This window comes from Psammomys obesus, unplaced genomic scaffold, assembly GCF_907164565.1.
Source record: "Psammomys obesus unplaced genomic scaffold, mPsaObe1.curated_primary_1811, whole genome shotgun sequence".
Lineage (NCBI taxonomy): Eukaryota > Metazoa > Chordata > Mammalia > Rodentia > Muridae > Psammomys > Psammomys obesus.
Genome location: NW_026596034.1, coordinates 37353841 through 37372802, shown reverse-complemented (window position 1 = coordinate 37372802; position 18962 = coordinate 37353841). Strand labels below are relative to the sequence as shown.

Here is an 18962-nt window from a genome sequence, read left to right as displayed (position 1 = left end):
CTGCTGGGCCACCTCTCTAGACTACTGTTTGTGAAGTGTCAGGTTTCAGCCTTCCCGATCTGGACCCAGCTCTGCACTCCACTAGCTGCACCTCAGACCCCAACCCAGGCACCGTCTCTAGGCATTGTCTAGGTTACCATACTATGGAAGAGGTGTGCACTGGGAGTGGTCTCACTAGAGTGACAAATACTTAAGGACTGAACCAAGGTAGGCATACATAACTCGGCACATTTACTAAGAATCACTGGATTATACATATAAAGTGGGAACATTTTATGGCACATAATTATACCTCTGTAAATCTATATTAAAACAAAGCAAAGCAAAACAAAAGCCCCTGTCACAGCCAGGTCTGATGGTGCACACCTTTAACTCCATCACTTGACGACACACAGACAGGACATGGACAGGACACACATGACGACGATGTCAGAGGCAGGCAGATCTCTGTGAGTTTGAGGTGAGCCTGATCTACATAGTGAGACTGTCTCAAACACAAAATAAACAAACAAACAAAAAAAACCCTGTCAAAACATAAGTTATTCCTTACTGACGTAGGTGAGGCTGGCCTTTGCATATCCACACATACAGTAGGAGTGCCTTACTTAGCCCTATGAAAACTGCTCTCATTTCAGAGTCCCTGAATGGCCTGAGGTACTGCCATAGGCTACAGCCCACTCTGAGGCATTTCACTTTATAAACATGAAGGAGAACACACACAGCTAATGTGCACAAAAGGGTACACAGCACATTAAAAGGATGCACATCACCGAACATCAGGGAGCCCAGCGACTCAGACACCTTAGACACTGCTAGATGCTGTTAACCAAGTGGGGGGAATCAAAGGGCCAAGCCACAGTGGGGCTCCTTTGGGGTGTGACTCAGTGGTCCAGTGCTCAACTTGCAGGCTCAAGGCTCTGAGTTTCATTGGCCAACACATCCCAAAGCACCATGTGACGTGCAGCTTCAATTCTGATCAATCAACGCTGGCAATCAGGTCACCCTCACACCCACACAAGTCTTTGGGTGGTCACATTTTCATTTCTCTTGGACAAACAGTGGAGGGCTTGCTGTGGTAGTATAATGAGAGTGACCCTCCACAGGTTCATACATCTGATGCTTGGTTCTCTTGTTAAAGGAACTGTTTGGCCTTGTTGGAGGGGAGTTTCAAAGGCCCACAGGACGCCCACTTAGGCTCTCCTACTTGTAGTTAAGGATATAAGTGCTCAGCTACTGCTCTAGCATCATGTCTGACTGATTGCACATAGACTTACCCTCTCACACTGTAAGCCCCTAACAGACTCTCTTTTCTGTAAGTTGCTTTGTTCATGGTGTCTAATTAAAAGGTAATTAAGACAGGACGTAGTATCAGGAATGGGGCTATTGCTATGATAGGCCTGCCTGACTATGCTGTTTTTTGTTTTGGTTTTTTTAAGAACTGCAAGACTTTGGGACCATGAACTAGAAAAGCTTTTGAATACTGTAAGCAGCACTTAATAGGCTATCCTAGTAGGAGCTTGGAAGGCTACTAGTAGTACTGAGAGCAGTGTGGACTATAGAGGTCCAACCCAAGGTGTTTCATATGGGACCAGTACTAAGAACTGGGCTAGAGACCATTCTTGTAATATTTGGCAAAGAATGGTTGATTTGTTCTAAGAATCTGCCTGAGCCTAAACTGAAGAGTTCTGGAATACTGTGAGTGACAGACGAGATCCTTACACAGCCCAATACTGATTCTCATGCAGGCCTCAAATGCAAAAGGGTAACTGGTGCAAAAAGAAATATAAAATGATGGTACACGCCTTTAATACCAGCATTCAGGAGGCAGAGGCAGGAAGATCTCTGAGTTCAAGGCCAGCCTGGTCTACAGAGTGAGTGCTAGGACAGCCAGGGCTACACGGAGAAACCCTGCTTCGAAACAACAACAAAAAGAGGGCTGGAGAGATAGCTCTGTGGCTAAGAGCACATAATACTCTTGCAGAAGACAGGAGTTCAGTTCCCAGCACCCATGCCAGGCAGCTCACCACAAGCCTGTAATTTCAGCTTCAGGGGATCTAAAAATGCTTCTGGCCTCAGTGGGTGTGTATTCACATGCACACCTGCACATATTTAAAAATAATAAAATCTTTTTGAAAATACAAAATGGGTGCTGGAGAGATGGATCAGAGGGTAAGAGCACTGACTGCTCTACCAAATGACCAGGGTTTAATTCCCAGCACTCACACGGCAGCTGATAACTGTCTTAAACTCCAGTTCCAGGGGATCGGACACCCTCACACAGACATACAAGCACGTAGAATACCAATGTACATAAAACAGTAAAATAAATCATTTTAAAAAACACAAAATGTGGGCTGGAGAGATGGCTCAGAGCTTTGGCTCAGAGCTTAAGAGCACTGGCTGCTCTTCCAGAGATCCTGAGTTCAGTTTCCAGCAACCACATGGTGGCTCACAACCATCTATAATGAGATCTGGTGTCCTCTTCTGGTGTGCAGCTGTACATGCAGACAGAACACTGTATACATAATAAATAAATCTTAATATAAAAAAAAACCTTAAAAAATTACAAAATGTACAGTTTGAAGAGAAAAAGGACACCAGCAAATTTAACATAGGAGCTAAGGTTTGTGCTGAGATAAGGAATAAAGGAAGTAATACCCTCAGAATGAGACCCCACCCAGCTAATCCTACAACTTGTGAAAAGGCCTAAGGAATTATTTGTTCCTAAAGAGCAACAAATCAAAGTTTATCCAAATGTAATCCAAGAAGGGGGCCCAGGTTCCATCCCAAGTAGACAGCCAAACCTGGCAGCATGGGTTCTGGCTTTAAAGTCATGAAGGATACAGTAAAGGGGTTGTGGAATCCTTCCTTCACAGTCAGAGAAGAGTGGCTGAGGCCAGGCGTGAGGTAGGCGAGCCCCGGCATGGATACTAGGAGAAGCCACTACATGAGGCTGTGAAAGTGAAGCCTGGATTGTGTTGAGACCCCAGGATGCGGGAGGTACCAGAGCTGTGGGACATCTGTCAAAGAGAGCTGCATGCAGACAGGGAGTAGAACAAACCCAAAGAAAGAGAAGCGTGCTGCAGTCAGCAAATCTGGAAGAGTAAGCTCTTTGACATCAAACATTATGCAGTGGTTCTTAACCTTCCTAATGCTGCAACCTTCAATATATGTAGTTCCTCCTGTTGTGGTGACCCACAACTATAAAATTTGTTGCTACTTTACAACTATAATTTTGCTACTGTTAAGAATCATAATTATCTGTATTTCCTGATGGTCTTAGATGACCTCTGTAAAAGGGTTGTTTAACCCTCAAAGGGGTTGTGACTCACAGGTTCAGAATCACTAGACTATAGGATTTGGAGTTTGCCCTGTTGGGTTATCTTGCTTTGGTCCAGTATTCCTCACTCTGCTCAAATATTCCCTTTCTGGAATGGTAATGTTTAGTCTATGTTGAAAGAATGTAATTTGCCGTTTGATTTTACTTTACACGGGTATGAATTAGGAGATTGCCTGAAGACTTTACAATGGTTCTCAACCTTCCTAATGCTGCAAACCTTTAAGTTCTTTATGTTGTGGTGACCTCCATCCATAAAATTATTTCATTGCTACTTCATAACTGTAATTCTGCTACTCTTATGAATCATAATATAAGTATCTGATATGTGATCCAGAGGGGTCACGACTCACAGGTTGAGAATTGCTGCTTTAGCCTGTGTTGAGACCGTGAAAGATTAGTGGTGACTTTTAAAGTTGAACTAAGTACATTCTGCATTATGATACTGCTACAACTCAAACTGGGCTAGGGACAGGATGGAATGCGGTGGTTTGAGTGAGAATGACCTCCACAGGCTCATATATTTGAATGCTTGGTTTCCAGTTGGTGGAACTGTTTGGGAAAGGTTAGGAGGTGTGTCACTAGGGGCAGACTTGCATGTTTCAAAGGCCAATACCATTCCTGGTTAGTCCCTTTCTCTCCCTCACTGCCGCCTAGTTGAAGATAAGGATGTAAGTTCTTAGCTACTACTCCAGAGCTATGCCTGCCTGCCACCATTCTCTGCTATTATGTTCATGGACTCATCCTCTCGAACTACAAGCCCCCAACACTCCTTTTCCAAGAGTTGCCTTGGTCATGCTATCTCATCATAGCAACTGAAAACAAAGACACTTGCTCAGCCAGCCTATTCCTCACCTTATGAGGAATGGCCAGACTTTACTTTACTTTCCCACCAGCAGTGTGCCAGGGCTCCAGTGTGCCCACATCCTTACTAATACAGCAAGCTTTGTTCTATTTCTAAAGCAACTTTTCCCCTTACTGTTTTTTTTTTCTTTTTGGTAGCCCTGGCTGGCCTGGTATTCAAAAGATCTGTCTGTCTCTGCCTTCCAAGTGCTGGGATTGAAAGTGTGCACCACGCCCACACACCCCCACGTGAGTGCAATACCTGCAGAGTACAAAAGAGGGCGTCAGATTCCCCTAGAGCTGGATTCATATACAGTTGTTAACTGCCTGACATGGGTGCTAGGAACTGAACTTGGGTCTTCCACAAACTGTACCTGTTTTTAACTGTTGAGATGTCTCTCTAACCCTACCAAAACGATGATAAATTAACTGACTTCAACTGAACAAGCTCATAACTTGTAGGTAAGAAAAAAAAAATCTTGCAATGATGACAAAGATATCCCAAAGAACTACAAGTTCCATCACTTGCTTTCCCTTTGTAGATTATAAACAGAATGAGAGAAAGGGAAGCACTAATTAAAAACATCCCAGAAAGTTCCTGTTCATATTCACTGTACTGGCTAGTTTTTATGTCAACCTGACAAAGGCTAAAGTTATTTGGGAAGAGAACCTCAACTGAGAAAAATGCCCCAATAAGATTCAAGGTTGGCCTATAGGACAATTTCTTACTCAAGTCATTGATGTGGGAGGAGGGGCCCAGCTTATTGTGGGTGGCATCACGCCAAGCAGGTAGTCCTGGGGTGTAAAGAAAGCAGACATAAAAAGGCAAGGGGAATAAGCAAGTAAGCAAGTACTCTTCCATGGCCACTGCTTCAGTTCCTGCCTCCGGGTTCCTGCCCTTACTTCCTTCAATAGTGGACTATGATGTGGGACTGTAAACTGAGATAGCAGCCACCCCTCCCCAGGTTGCTTCTGGTATTTTATCAAAGCAACACAAACTCCAAGACACTCACCTAAGCTGCTTCCCATGACTGCAGAAACCTCCCCATGGCATGGTCTCACTCATGAAAACCCAATCACAGCTTAGTGTGACCAGGGGTGCCCACTCAGCATGATAACTAAGTCAACACTCCTATCCCAGTATATGCAGATGCCTCCCAAGGAGCTGGTTTGTGTTTCCAATGCATTTATTTCATCTGTTCTGTGCTTGGTCAGTTCTGAGAATTAGATCAGGATGTGAGCCCCTGGCTCTTGCTCCAGAGACTTACACTGATGCTGCTGGCCTGTCCCAAGCAGCGACAAGCTTCTGAACTGCAAAGGCATTGTATGGCACAGTCTGAAAGCAGTACCAATAAGAACCAAGTACAGATACAGAATGCACAGACTTCTGTTGCTGTAATCAACACATCTGAAGGAAATATCTGCTTTTATTCTTCATGGGGGTCTTCTGCTTGCACTTACAGTTCTTAAAAGACCAGCACATTAAATATCAAAGTTTTTAAGAACTAAGACATAGTGTTACAGCCCTTCACTCTTAGGGTTCTTGGGGCAATGTCAAGTGAAGGTCACCAAAGCACTCAAGTGTGTGGGTCTTGGTGCACAGAACACGCCAGCCAGCTGCACCCCAATCCCAGTGTACACTATCAACTGTGCAACTTAGATAGGCCAACTCTTTTCACTTGGTATCCCAAGAGCATAATCCCAGAGAGGTGAGCCTGAGCGGGATTCTCATGAATGTTCCATCACAAGGGCGTCTCTCAGCCTGGAGGACAGGGTTGTTTGTGGATCATTCTTGGGCACAACCTTCCCCATGAACAGGACAGGATTCCACTGCCCACCTGTGGAAGTTCCTGCTGTTCAAGTACAGTGCCATGGTCTCAACCTGCATCTCCTCCCCAGCTCTAATGACACTAAGGTGGAAGGGCCACAGCAGCTCTGCCCCTCAAGCCTCCTCCCTGTTGGCGTCCCAGCTGTGCTCTGGATCCAAGAGAAAGAAAGCAGTCTGGCCTCTGGCTCAGGGGACTTTAAGGCACAACAGAGAGTGAACACAGGATATTTTGTACCTTTAACCTGGCCTCTGAGTGGTATGGAATTTGGTATTGGTGGAAGAAGAGTGGATAATGGTGTCACAACATCTGGAAAAGAAGTACAGGAAGCTCTTGTGAACTTAATACTGCACACACAGGCTGGCGAGTGAGCAAAGTCATCCACACACAAGAGAAAATACCTTCCTATATGTCCAAGAAAAATGTTCAACAAGAAATATACCCAAACCACTGTGGCATATCCAAGCAAGTCTTACAGACTAGAGACTCTTAATTCCATTTCTGAACCCTCAAGGCTCTGCAAAGCCAGGGCATCGTATTACTTGTAATGTGGTCAGTCCAGATCAGTAAGCAAGACTCAACTGCCGCTGCTGAAGCTACGTAACTGCACTAGTCCTTCACAGGAATGCCTTTCAGAGGCTCTCCCTTGCCTTTCCAATACCACCCACAAATAAAGGACCTGCTTCTGACCTATCTTGTAAAAAGTGGTTCTTTCTTACAGAGGTGGGGAATACTAACATTGGACTAGTTGGCCTTATAGAAAGGACCACTCAGAAACAACTGTCAGTGTCTGTTACGGCCTTGGGTCTTTTGTAAACAGTGGGCCTGAATCCTTCAGGGTAAAAAAACAGCAGGGAGCTCTCTCCTCCACGGCAATTTTTAAAGTGATGACAGGACCAATAAAAGGGTAAACTATTTACCACCAATACCATCCTCACTACCATCAACTCTTGCAGTCTAATCCCATGAAGCCTCACTGACATGAACAGTGTGGCCAGATGAGGATGAATTGCCACCATGGCCCCAGGAAAGCAGAGGCTACTCAGATGGCTGCAAAAAGCTGGAGGCAGACAATTACCTTTCATGAAGAATCGGCAGGTGGGGCGAGGCCTCACCTTCCGGTCACTGGGGTCCTTCACTTCGCCTTCCTCCAAGTCATCATCCTGGAACAGAGGACAGTCATCTGGAGGTGAGATGCCCCACTTTGACCACCACACCTCTTCACTAGGCCATAAGCACAGAAGTGAGCATGGGGAGCACCTACCTTTTCCATAGGTATGTCCTTAGCAGCTCACCTCCCCTTTCCCTGTCTTAAATGCCCAATTGCACAACAGTCTCTAGCTCACCTATAATCTCAGAAGAGTATTGTGGGAATGGTGTGCTTCCCAAACACTTAAGAGAACTTTGGTCTGTCTCTATCAGGTGCAAGCAGGAATGGTCCAACTGTGGTCTTTACTACCCGTGTACATTAAGTGTATAAACCAAGCACTTCATGTCTTTTGCAACTGAATACTACTTGCTTCTCAAGGGGGAAGTCAGGTGACCCTGATGGGTAACACCACCTTGTGGCTCATTCTTCACTTCACCATTACTTTAGAGAGCTTTAGAGAACAGAATTCAAGTTGCATTTCCAGGGTTCTGACAGGCAGTCAAGTCCTGACCACTGCTCTGGGCTCTCCCCAGCCACCCCTGTGCCCAGGACTTGTCCCACCAACCTATGCCCACCAGCCTAGACCCTGTGCAGTCAGGCTACTCCCAGTGTCCTGTGCTTTCTGGATAGCACCGGCACCAGGGGAAGAGTGAGCAAACATGCCTCCTGCCTTAGCCTGCTGATCCCACAATAAGACAAAAGCCATGAGCCTAGAAGTGAGGGAGCAACCCCTAGTCAGACACCTATGGGATGTTTCTGGTACCTTGCAGGTGAAACTAAGCAGGGTGTCTCTGGGAACACAAAAGAGCTTTACAGGTCACAGGGATCAGAAAGGATGCCCTTGCTTTCTTCTGGTGACAGGGGATGCCGTGCCACAACTGCTCTGCAGGACCCCATGCTCACTAAAGGCCAGCTGTCAGGACATTCTTTCCAGCACACACCAACAAGTGGATGTCCTGTGCAGCTGGCCCACAGTCCAAAACTGCCTGTAACCTGAACACTCACGTAGGGGCACTGCCTGGGAGACGCTCATGCTGCAGGGCAGTCTGAAGATAAACAGGCCTTGGCCTAGAAGACTTTCCTAAGAAGGCAGTCTGGTGATGCAACAATCTGAGGCTACAATAAGAATACTGCATACACTAAGCAAGAATCAACAGTCAATAGCCAGGCGGTGGTGGCCCATGCCTTTAATCCAAGCACTCGAGAGGCAGAGGCAGCCAGACCTATGAGTTCCAGGCAAGTCTGATCTTCAGAGCAAGTTCTAGGATAGGACAGCGAGGACTACACAGAGAAACCCTGTCTCGGGAGAGGGAAAAAAAAAATCACAGTGGAGGCTCATGAGCCTACAGAGAGGTGGCAACAAAGGCAAAACATGAAAATAGTATTGTGGAGTGGGAGGAAGAGACAGGGTCCAGGAGAGGAGCTTCCAGGAAAAGTGGCTGCTGGCCTGGAGTCACTGTGCTCTCTTGGGCCAAAATTACCATTCATGGTGCCCACTTGTCTACCTTCCCTTTACATCTTCAGCGTGTTTTTGTGATCCCTGTAGATGTCTGGGACTACCAATACCCAGAGCTTCCAAACAGCATGAACTGTAGGGTACTGTGGGCTATAGGAACAGTCTGGAGAGGAAGTGGCCTCTCCTGTTACTGAAGGATGCTGGGCTGGGGTCTTCTAGTAGCATGCTGCTTCCCATGGAGTGCAGGAACATTCACATGGGGATAGCATGTAGAGCAGCAAACACAAACATACTGTAGAACTCTGGGCCAGAAAGTGAATCGGCAGATTCATCCTATACAATGTTTCCATGGGAAACCAGCGCACCAAGACCTTGGGTGCTGTCTAGGATGGACTTGATTCAATCTATTTCTCCACTACACATACCCACAGCACAATATAAGTTGCCAGTGCCCCTACTGCCAAGGAGCTCCATAATTCCTGGAAGACTCTCAACCCTATTTGACTTTCACAGTGGGAGAAGGGCACTTCACAGGCAGCACCCGGCACCCGGCACACCGAAAATAGCCAATACTCTTAACATCACAGTATCTTTTTCCTTTTACCAATCCTGAGGTAGAGATCAGTTTCCCCAAAATGGAAGCACAGATGACAAAACACAAAATCTGCTCAGCAAAGTCATTCGTGAGGGGGAACTGAGCAAGTTAACTCAGGAGCACATTTACTACACAGCTGGGAGAGGAGGTGAAGCATTTAAGACTGTATGCTTGCAGCCATACATACCCCACCCACCCAGGTCTACTCTACTGTTGGGACACAAAGTCACCCTCCATCCATGACACCCTAAAATGAACTGGGTGTGCAGGGACCAACAGGCTGCTGCAGAGACGGTGCATGTGGGAACCTGGGGTCCCCAGACAGTGGTCCATTCTTCCTGGATCACCCAGAGATGTTTAACCTACCTTCCACCAGAACGACTCAGATGAGCAGTCTCTTTCTGGGAATCTCCAGGTAGCTTATCTGCTCTGCCCTCTCTTACCTGCTCTGAACTTTGGGCTGTGTCTCTCAAAACCTCCTGGTTCAAGCTCTTACAACAGAATCATTGGCAAAGAAAACCTGATCTGTACACTCATGATTCCATGTGAAGGCAGGTTTTAAAAGTGTCATCTTCTGTCACTGACAGTAGCTTTCTACTCTGAGGATTTTTGCATGAGCCTACCTCCCATTCTCCACTGTGAGCACTTCCTTTCCTGCCTCAACACAAGCTCTCACTTTCCTCCATGCCTACCCCAGCCCACAATAACCATTTCTTTAGGAACAAGGGAACCTGAAAATCCTGCTGAGCCCACTTTGCCTGGATCAGGGGTGCTGTCAAAGGGCCAGAGTTCTTGTCTGCTCCGCCATACTCACATCTATCTCCCCATCATCGATCTCTCCATCGTCATCCTCTTTCTTCTTCTCCTTGGCAGCTTCTGTGGTTTCTTTTTCTCCCACACTTTGAACATCAGGCTTCCCTTCCTCTCCAGGAACACCTTCCCCCTTCTCCTCCTCATCCTCTGCTCCAGCCTTCTCAGCTTCTTCCTCCTGGGCGGCAGGAGCTGGCTCCTCGGGAACCTCCTCATCGTAGTCTAGCTCGTGCTCATCCAGTTCCCGGGTCACTGAGGAGGCTTCATCTCTAAGGTCACTTGTCCGGTCTTCCTCAGCATCATCCCCCTCCTCACAAGGGGATCCCGCTGGGCCCCTGCTCAGCTCAGGGGCCTCTGAGTCCTGATCCTGGGACTTGGGCTCACTGGCTCGGTCTTCCTCATCCGAGTGAGTCTCCTCTTGGCTTTGTACCCTAGCTACATTTTCCTCATCCTCCAAATCAGAAGCTCTTTCTCCAGCACCATCCAAATCTTGTTCAGATCCACTCTCCCTCAGAATGTCATCATCTGAGAGTGCGGGCTGTTCTTCATCCTCTGGGGAGTGAGGATCCAGTTCAGGGCTCTCAGCCACATCCATCAGGACCCACAGATCTGCAAGACACAGCACAGACTTAGCATGGGCCCATCCTCTTGGCCTATGTTTCCTCTGCCCTGAGGAGGAAGGACCCTTCCCAAAGCCACACGCCTCTCTGGAGAGTTCCAGAGCATAACTCCAATGTTTATGGTTAGTCTTCACTCAGCCCTTCCTCTTGCCTGAGCTAGCACAGGTGAAGAGACATGAACAATAACAAGCCAGGACAACAGAAGAGCTGCAAAGGACAGCTATGGGGATTCAAGGGAACTGACTTCTGAAAGCAAGGTTTCTACAATGGAATGAGATGACACCCTAGGTCAGCAGCAGTTTCCACCTGAGCCTGTTTCTCTTTTGTTGCCTCTCACAGTTTCTTGTCACCTCTTCAACTCTCCTCCCTGTACCCTAAGACTCAAACTCCAGGACCTTGTTCAGACATTCTACCCAGCCTCCAGCATGTTCTCCAAAGGCAGTACTCAATCTAGAACCAGTGACAACACAGCTCAAATAACCAAAGCTACCCAATTATCTGTTGTTCAAATGAATTATGACAAGAGTATTTTTAGACATTTAAATTATATACTAATTTATATAAAAGACCTTTCCTTTTTAGAAGACTTTCTTCTATTTCTATAAATCCAGATCTAGTCAAAGCAAATGTTTTCTGGTTTTCCCACCTCCACAACTCATAGAGAGCATTTTGCTCTTCCGGGCGTAGTGGCACATACGTGTAATCACAGCACTACAGAGCTGGAGGCCACCCTGTGTTACACAGCAAACCATTGACTCAATACAAAATGCACTGCCGCACTTGTTCTAAAAGGTGACCACCTAAGCTGGGTTACAGAGTAAGTGTAGATGCCACATCCAGCACTCAGTAGCCAACATTTCTATCTCATCAACTATGGATGGTACATTACAACACAAAGAAGGAAGGGGCTGGAGCTCATCCGACTCTATATTCTGAGGCTGGGAAACCACAAGCTCTGTGATACTTAGCAAAATGTACAACTTATTCATACCTGTAGCCTGGGATGCACACTGAGTCAAAAAGGGCTCTAGAACACACTTATCTTAAAAATGAAAAAAAAAAAAAAAAGATGGATTAGCAAGATGGTTTTGGTAGGTAAAGGCACCCACCAAGCCTGAAAACCCAAGCTGGATCCCTGGGACCAACATGGAGAAAGAGGGCTAACCTCTGCAGGTTAGCCTCTGACCTCCACATGCTCTATGGCACTGACACACACAAGAGAGAGAGAGAACAAGAGAAAAAAATTTTAAAAGATCATGTGTTTTAAACATACAGTGTTAAAAGAGTTGGCATCTAAAACTACATCAAAATATTTTTATCCAGGTGCAGTGGCACATACCTATAATACCAGTGCTTGGAAGATAAAGACAGAGGATACAGAGTTAAAGGTTATCCTTAGCTAATATATCGAGTATAAAGCTAGCCATACCTACATGAGACAGTCTCAAGCAAAAAAACTATTTGCTGTGCAACTGACTATACAATAATATAAATCATTTAAAATCAATTGTTTGTAAAACACAATGATCACAATATAAATTTACAGATCAATCCAATCTATCAACATGAGGTGGTAGTGGTGCATGGCTTTAATCCTAGGACTCAGGAGGCAGAGGCAGAGGCAGAGGCAGAGGCAGGTGGATCTACTAAGGGAGTTCCAGGATAGCCAAGGATACAGAGAAACCCTGACTCAAAACCCTGTCACAAAACAAGAAAACCAACCAACCAAACAAACAAAAAACAAAAAACCAACCAACCAAACAAAACCCCAAAACAATCTATCACAGGTCACTCAAAAATAGATGGCAGACAAGATTTTCTGGTCATCTAGCATCAGTTCAGAGGAAGGAATACTGAAGGCGAACTATTAAGAAGACAGTCCCACCTGGGCATAGTAAACACATGCCAGTTTGTAATGCTGGGATTTGTGGGATGAGACAAGAGGACTGATGAGAGGCCACCCTGAACTATATAGTGAACTGCAGCCCATCTGGGTTAAAAAGTAAGAGCAAAAGCAGTAGGAGCAAGCTTAGAAGCTATGTGCACAGCCTCTGATCTCTGTGGAGTGCTGTGAGGGTCCTTGCTGCCTGAGGCACTCCTGCAGTAGGCATGAGTGAATGCCCTGTAGGACAAAGGCCAGGCTGGGCATCTGTGCTTTTCCACTGTTCAAGAAAAAGTGTGTGCAAAGTTCCAATGTGTGTAGTGGATAGTTTCAGCAATTAAGTCAGGTTAATACAAACAAAATACCTCCAATATGCCAACATAAGAAACACATGAATTGGGCTGGAGAGATGGCTTAGCGGTTAAGAGTACTGGCTGCTTTTCCGGAGGTCCTGAGTTCAATTCCCAGCAACCACGTGGTGGCTCACAACCATCTGTAATGGAATCTGATTCCCTCTTCTGCTGTGCATGAAAACAGTGTTCATATACATAAAGTAAATAAATCTTAAAAAAAAAAAGAAACACATGAATTCCTTGGTGTGTAACATCTGATCCCTAGGTTTGAACAATTTTTATTACTTTGTATGTTTTTAAGTCTCCATAAAGGCCCACAGACTTTATCTCTTCAGCTGCCCTTAGGGGTAGCACCTGGTACCCACAGAAAGTCAGCCATGCTGAATTGGTGACCAAGTCTCATATGCCCTATTTAAAACCTGACAAATTCCTATTCTAGCATTTTATAGCTAAAGGAAACCTTATAAACAAAGTTATCCTTTAAATCAACTCTTATGAAAACCCAAGCATCCTGTCTAATTTGGAAGTTATACAATTGATACTGCAGAAAACAAAGCCCATGCTTCACCCTGCTACTGTCCTTGTAACACACTATACCTTGTTTATGTATGGTTAACAAGACCTTCTAACCTACTCACAACCCTTTTCTCCGGCTCTGGTACAACTTTTGCTTTTGTTTTCAGTCAAAATTAGGTCTAACAAGTTGTTTTTTGTGTTTTTAAAAATCTTGAGATGAAATCCTATGGTAAGAAATGGAGACAGAGTACCTAACTAAATATCTGAACTGTAGCAAGGCTGGTAAAAGAGAGGTGTCCTCTATTTGGGGCTTCTGAGTTAAAACTAAATCCTTCTCTATTGCTTCCTGGGTTTAAAATTTTGGGCCATGTTAAGTAAACTTTCCAGGCTCCAATGTCTTCATCTAAAATAGGAGGACAACAGCAGCTCCTTTATAAGGTTGTTACACCTCGATACCTGGTGATGTGCCCAAGACATGTGCTATACATTTGTATTTGAACTGAAGAGAGAACTCTCTAGTTAAAATACCATCCTCATACCAGTCCTATCAACTTCAGTTCAAGTCTCCTGGAGCCCTCAGAAATAATACGCTGTTTCATTGGGTAAGTACTGGGATAACACATCCACCATGTGCTGAGAATGCTGCAAAAGTGAACTCATTTCCTCATACCTTTTTTTTTTTTTTTAAGACAGAGTCTCATGTTCCGTCTGTCCTGGAACTCAGAAATCCACTTGTCTCTGCCTCCCAAGTGCGAATAAAGGAATATGACACTATGCCCAGCTTCCTCATGACTTTTTTTTTCCCAGTGTGCATTAGTGTTTTGCCTACACATAGTCTGTGTGAAGGTGTAAGATTCCCTGGAATTGGAGTTATATAGACAGTTGTGAGCTGCCACGTGAGTCCTGGGAACTGAAGCCAGGTCCCTCTGGACGAGTAGCCAGAGGTCTCAAACACTGAGCCATCTCTCCTGCCACCCTCATGGAATTCTCCAGCTCTATCTCAACCCTCCAAGGCCATACGGTTACTGCATTCACCTCAGGATTGTCATTCAGGCATATTCTGGAACCTGTGTCCAGATGGAATCAGTTCTATCCCCAGCCACTAAAGTTTTTACTATAAATCCTTTTTGGTACAGCCCACGTATAAACTAGGGTCTTTATAAACTTGTGGGTTCTATTTCCCTCTTCTTCCCTCCAAATAATAATGCTCTAGACACCCTCCACAAGTACATCATTTTGACACAATGACACAGCCAGGGTGACTAGCTTGAGAGTCCTGAAAGGCTGGTGTGCTGTATTCATGCAGTGTACATGAGCTTTTATGCCCTCCAGGTGAATTTACAGTTACTTTAACTGCCACAAGTAGGTCAACTTCTGATTTGTGAAGGCAGTTTTTGGCACATGCCATAAAGTGGTGGGGTGAATGGCCCTGTTTACCTGTAATTGTCCTGTTGTGTGTGTGTTTGGGGAGGACAGATGACTATTGGGATCACAGGCCATTCTGAGCAACCAATGACAGGTATAAATAAGTCAGGACATACAAAATTTCTCTCTTCCTATCTGGCAGTTCAAAACCCCAAAATTTCTCTCTACATTAGGAATATTGTTTCTTATGCTGTACATTCTTCTGTTGGTCTAACTACACTACTATACAAATTCCAAGTTTATCTGAAGGCTGTTGGGAGGTCTCCCCTTCCCGTTATAAGTTGGGATCTTAAGTGTCCAAAAGCCCAAGTGTTAAAAGCCTTAGTCTCCAGGGACTCACTACTAAGAGTTGCAGTTTACGATTCGCGGGGGCCCCAACCCTGCGACAGGTGTCCTTGTGTAGCCCAGGCTGTCCTGGAACTCACTCTGAAGCCCAGGCTGTCCTCCAACTCAAGAGTGCTGCCTGCCTCTGCTTCCTGAGCACTGAGATTAAATAAAGGTATACACCACCCCCTGGCTCGTGTGTAGTAATTTTTAACAGGTGAGTCCTAGTGGGAGACCTTTAGGACTCCAGTCTTTGCTTTCCTCTCTGGTATCTGATGAGGTTGAATGATTTTACTCTATCACACTCTGGCCATGATGTGCTACCTTATCAACCAAACACAGTTTAGATTCTAGAATCTACCACCAACTTGAGAGCCAAAGTATACCTTTTTTTTTTTTCTTCTCTTTCTCCCTCCCTGGGGGCCCCCCATCTTTCTCTTTCTTTTCTTTCTCCCTCTTTCCTTCCAGAGATAGAGTCTCTCTATGTATCCCTGGTTGTCTAGAACTCTCTATATAGACCAGGCTGGCCTCAATTTCACAGAGCTCTGCCTGCTTCTGTCTCCCTAGGATTGCTGGGACTAAAAGTGTTTACCACTATACGGACTTATACCTTTTTTTGGTATGAGTTCATCACCTGAGGTATTTATCAAAATGATGGAAAACTGATACACTCTTCCTGCTCCTAAAGAGTGAGGAGAAAAGATAGAGGCTCTCGAGGGGCTGGCACTCAGCAGACTATACAGCACACACTGTGCTCTATCTGGCTGGGGGACTTCTGAGACTGCAGCAGCAATCATTAGCATCCACAGGAGGCACAGCCAGGGCTTCTGCAGTGCAGTTACCTTGCAGAGGTCTCGAAAGGTTTTCTGAGAAAAGGAGCTGCACTGTCTTCCTTCCCATGTGATCTCCTGAGATTGTACTATTGGAGGCCACACTCGGGTGAACATCTTTCAGAGACAACTACAAATCTATGTTTGTTAGAAGCACCCCAAGTCATACCTTTAGAGCAGGAATCACACTGGGAATCAGGAGATTACGTGATCTCTAGCCCTGCTCCAGCCAAGTCCGCTGTCTCTCTAGGTGCTAGTGTTCTGTTTTGAGACTAATTTTGTGTGTTTCCTATGCCGGCTGCAGGGAAACACATGTCCTATTACAATGTCAATGAATTGAAGGTCTTCAGGTCCAGCTCAATGTACTCTCATGTTTACAATCTTCTTACCCAATCACCCAGTAATGTGGGACTCTCACAAAGTTAGAGCTAACCTATCTAACCCACAGCTCCTACCCACAATGATGAACCAGTTCAGGGGATGGAATGACACAGTCTTCCACTATCTCTGTTTCTTGCTGCATTTGACATGGTGAAAAATGCTTGATGAATAAATGACAAAATCCCATCAATCCAGAGCTACCTGTTGCATACCAGAAAGAAACACAATCCAGCTGCCTAATCTGTAAAACACTATAACCAGAGCTCTAGCGCAGTGTGCTCTCCTCTTGTCTCAGCAGCAGCTCTGGGTGGCCAAACTGACTCCAACCACAATACTAGTGGCAGAGCAGTATGTTACCTTCTCCTCACAGTTGGGCTGCTTTGAGGAACTGCTACAAGCTACTTAAGAGCCTGGCTTGGTGAAACCCAGGTAAACATCTCTTGGTCAAAAAGGGGTGTGACTTTTTTTTTTCTTCTTCAAGACAGAGTTCCTCAGTGGACCAATGGCTGTCCTGGAACTTTATCTGTAGACCAAGCTGGCCTCAAACTCATAGAGATCCACCTGCCTCTGCCTCCCAGGTTCTAAAATCAAAGGCTTGTGCCACCACTGCCCAGCTGGAGTGTGACTATTAACCAATTTCTTCACATGGCTTACTACTGAGAAAGGTGTTCCAAGTAGGCCTTGGCAAAGGAGGCTCAATAACATACAAACACAACTTCTGGGAAACTACTTTCATTTTTGAGACAGGTCTCACTATGTAGCCCTGGCTGTCCTGGAACTCACTATGTTGACCAGGCTAGCCTCAAATTCAGAGATCCTCTTGCTTCCCCCAAGAGCTGGAATTAAAGGGTGGGCTACCACGATCAGCTGTGAGAAACTACGTTTAGCAGAGCAGATCCTATGTTGATGTCTAAGTTCTATTATGCCTGGCTAAAATCCTCATTCAAAGTTTCAATATATACTGCAAGAATGTCAGGATTGTTTAAAAAGGAAAAAAACAAAACTACCCCAAAGTAACTTAAGCTCAACAAAAACTCTTTGATAGGAGGTAGTCAACTTGAGATGATGGTCTGTACATGACAAAGTAACTCTTTAAAGATGAGCATGGCAAGAGCTTACCTGTTGGGTGTTCTGAAGTAAATCCAGAGTTCTCTTAAAATGTTTGAGCATTCCCCACCTACAACTACTGAGGAGTTTCTGGCTTTGGGACATATTGAGCTGGTTCCAGAACTGGCTGGGCTTCGTACGTGCTCAGATGATACAGTCTCCTCTCAGGGGCTGAATATGGGAGTTATCCTAGGAGTTGAGAATCTTAACCCCTGCCTTGGGATAGGTAATGTGACGAAGACGAACCAAATGCCCTCTTTCATTATCCCCACATGGGTCTAAACAATTACCTACTCTTGTGCCCGGTAAACTCAGCTGTCAAAAGTATTCGGGGAAAACTTAATTTCCAGCAGTAGCGAGACTACAAGTCTTAATTTAATTTCCTTCCAGCACTACAACTGTTTGGCTACTTTACACAAAAAACTCGGCGTCTCTGAGCTCCCAGTCCAAGAAGCGAGGTTACACTTCCTAAGAGATGAGGCCTCACGGGGCACAGTGGGTACGTCCAACCTGTGCGCACTTGAAGTTGCAAGAGCAAGTTGCAGGAGCCTCCAGAAAGCTCAAAGTTCCCTGCAGAGCCCGTCTAGAGTCCAGGCGGGTCTCCTCCCCAGCCAACCTGCGCTCTTCTCTCCCCTTTGTAGGCGGCGAACATGTGCCACGCCGAGTAGCCCGGAAGGGGAAAATGACAGCTTCAGGAAAGCCAACTTCACCCATGGCAGACCGCGGCGCGGGACGTCCCAGGCCGCAGCGGGCTCGCGCTTCCCCGCTGTCCCGGGCCGCGCTTCGGCCCGCGGCTGCGCACAGCCGGGGGCGCGCCGGAGCGCTCGGGAGGCGGCGCCGGGCTCCCGGGCCTCGCTCCCGCCGCCGCTGGGGCGGCCTCCTCCTCGCCGCCCGCCGGCCCCGCTTACCTCAGCGCGAAGACGGGAGGCGGCCACGGCTCCGCTGGGGTGGGGGCGGCGTGGACAGGACGTCCCTCAGCTTTTCCGCTTCTCACTGGCTCCGGCTTCAGGCACGACGCGGGCGGAACAAACGGGCTCCACTACCCGCGGGGGCCGGCCATTGTGCGACGTCATCAGGCCGCGACGGCCGGCCTGTGGGCCGGCGGGCTTCCCTCGCTAGCCCCGCCTTCCTCGCGCTTCCTTCCGGCCTCTGCTGGCCCCTCCTCCGAGGTGCGCGCTCTCAAGTCTCCGCTACTGCGCAGGCCCACCGAGGTCGGTCTGCCCTCTGGCCGGCCTCCTAGCGGCGCATGCGCAGTCAGGGTTCACGGTTGCCCCCGGGTGGGGAGTGGCCTGAATGCGTTCCGGGTAAGGAAAGCCCTTAGAGGCTCTTGCTGTGTGCATGTAGACACTCCAGGGTGTGAAAACAGGATTCGTTTCGTCAGGGCGCAGGTCTTCTGCCTTATTAAATATCAATGCTTGACTAAAGGTGTTTAGGGGACTGGAGTGTAGCTGGTATAGACAGCACAAGCCAAGTATGCGTGAGGTCCTGGAACTCCCCCAAAAAGGCG

The 18962-nt window shown here is 46.5% G+C and overlaps 1 protein-coding gene across 4 annotated transcripts in view; it reads right to left on the bottom strand.

The window, feature by feature from the left end:
- The window catches only part of Zc3h18 (zinc finger CCCH-type containing 18), a 44287-nt gene extending 25773 nt beyond the window's left edge, over window positions 1–18514 (bottom strand). For 2 of the 4 annotated variants that reach the window (XM_055620876.1, XM_055620880.1), the window contains exons 1-4: window positions 18364–18514; window positions 10022–10626; window positions 7085–7169; window positions 6244–6315 (exon numbers count right to left, since the gene is read on the bottom strand). In XM_055620876.1, the coding sequence (XP_055476851.1) occupies window positions 6244–6315; window positions 7085–7169; window positions 10022–10612 (748 nt within the window). In that variant the 5' untranslated portion in view covers window positions 10613–10626; window positions 18364–18514. Of the gene's footprint in view, window positions 1–6243; window positions 6316–7084; window positions 7170–10021; window positions 10627–17467; window positions 18178–18363 lie in introns of those variants that run through there. The other 2 variants (XM_055620877.1, XM_055620879.1) reach the window with 2 other exon arrangements.
- Between the last annotated feature and the right edge of the window lie 448 nt (window positions 18515–18962).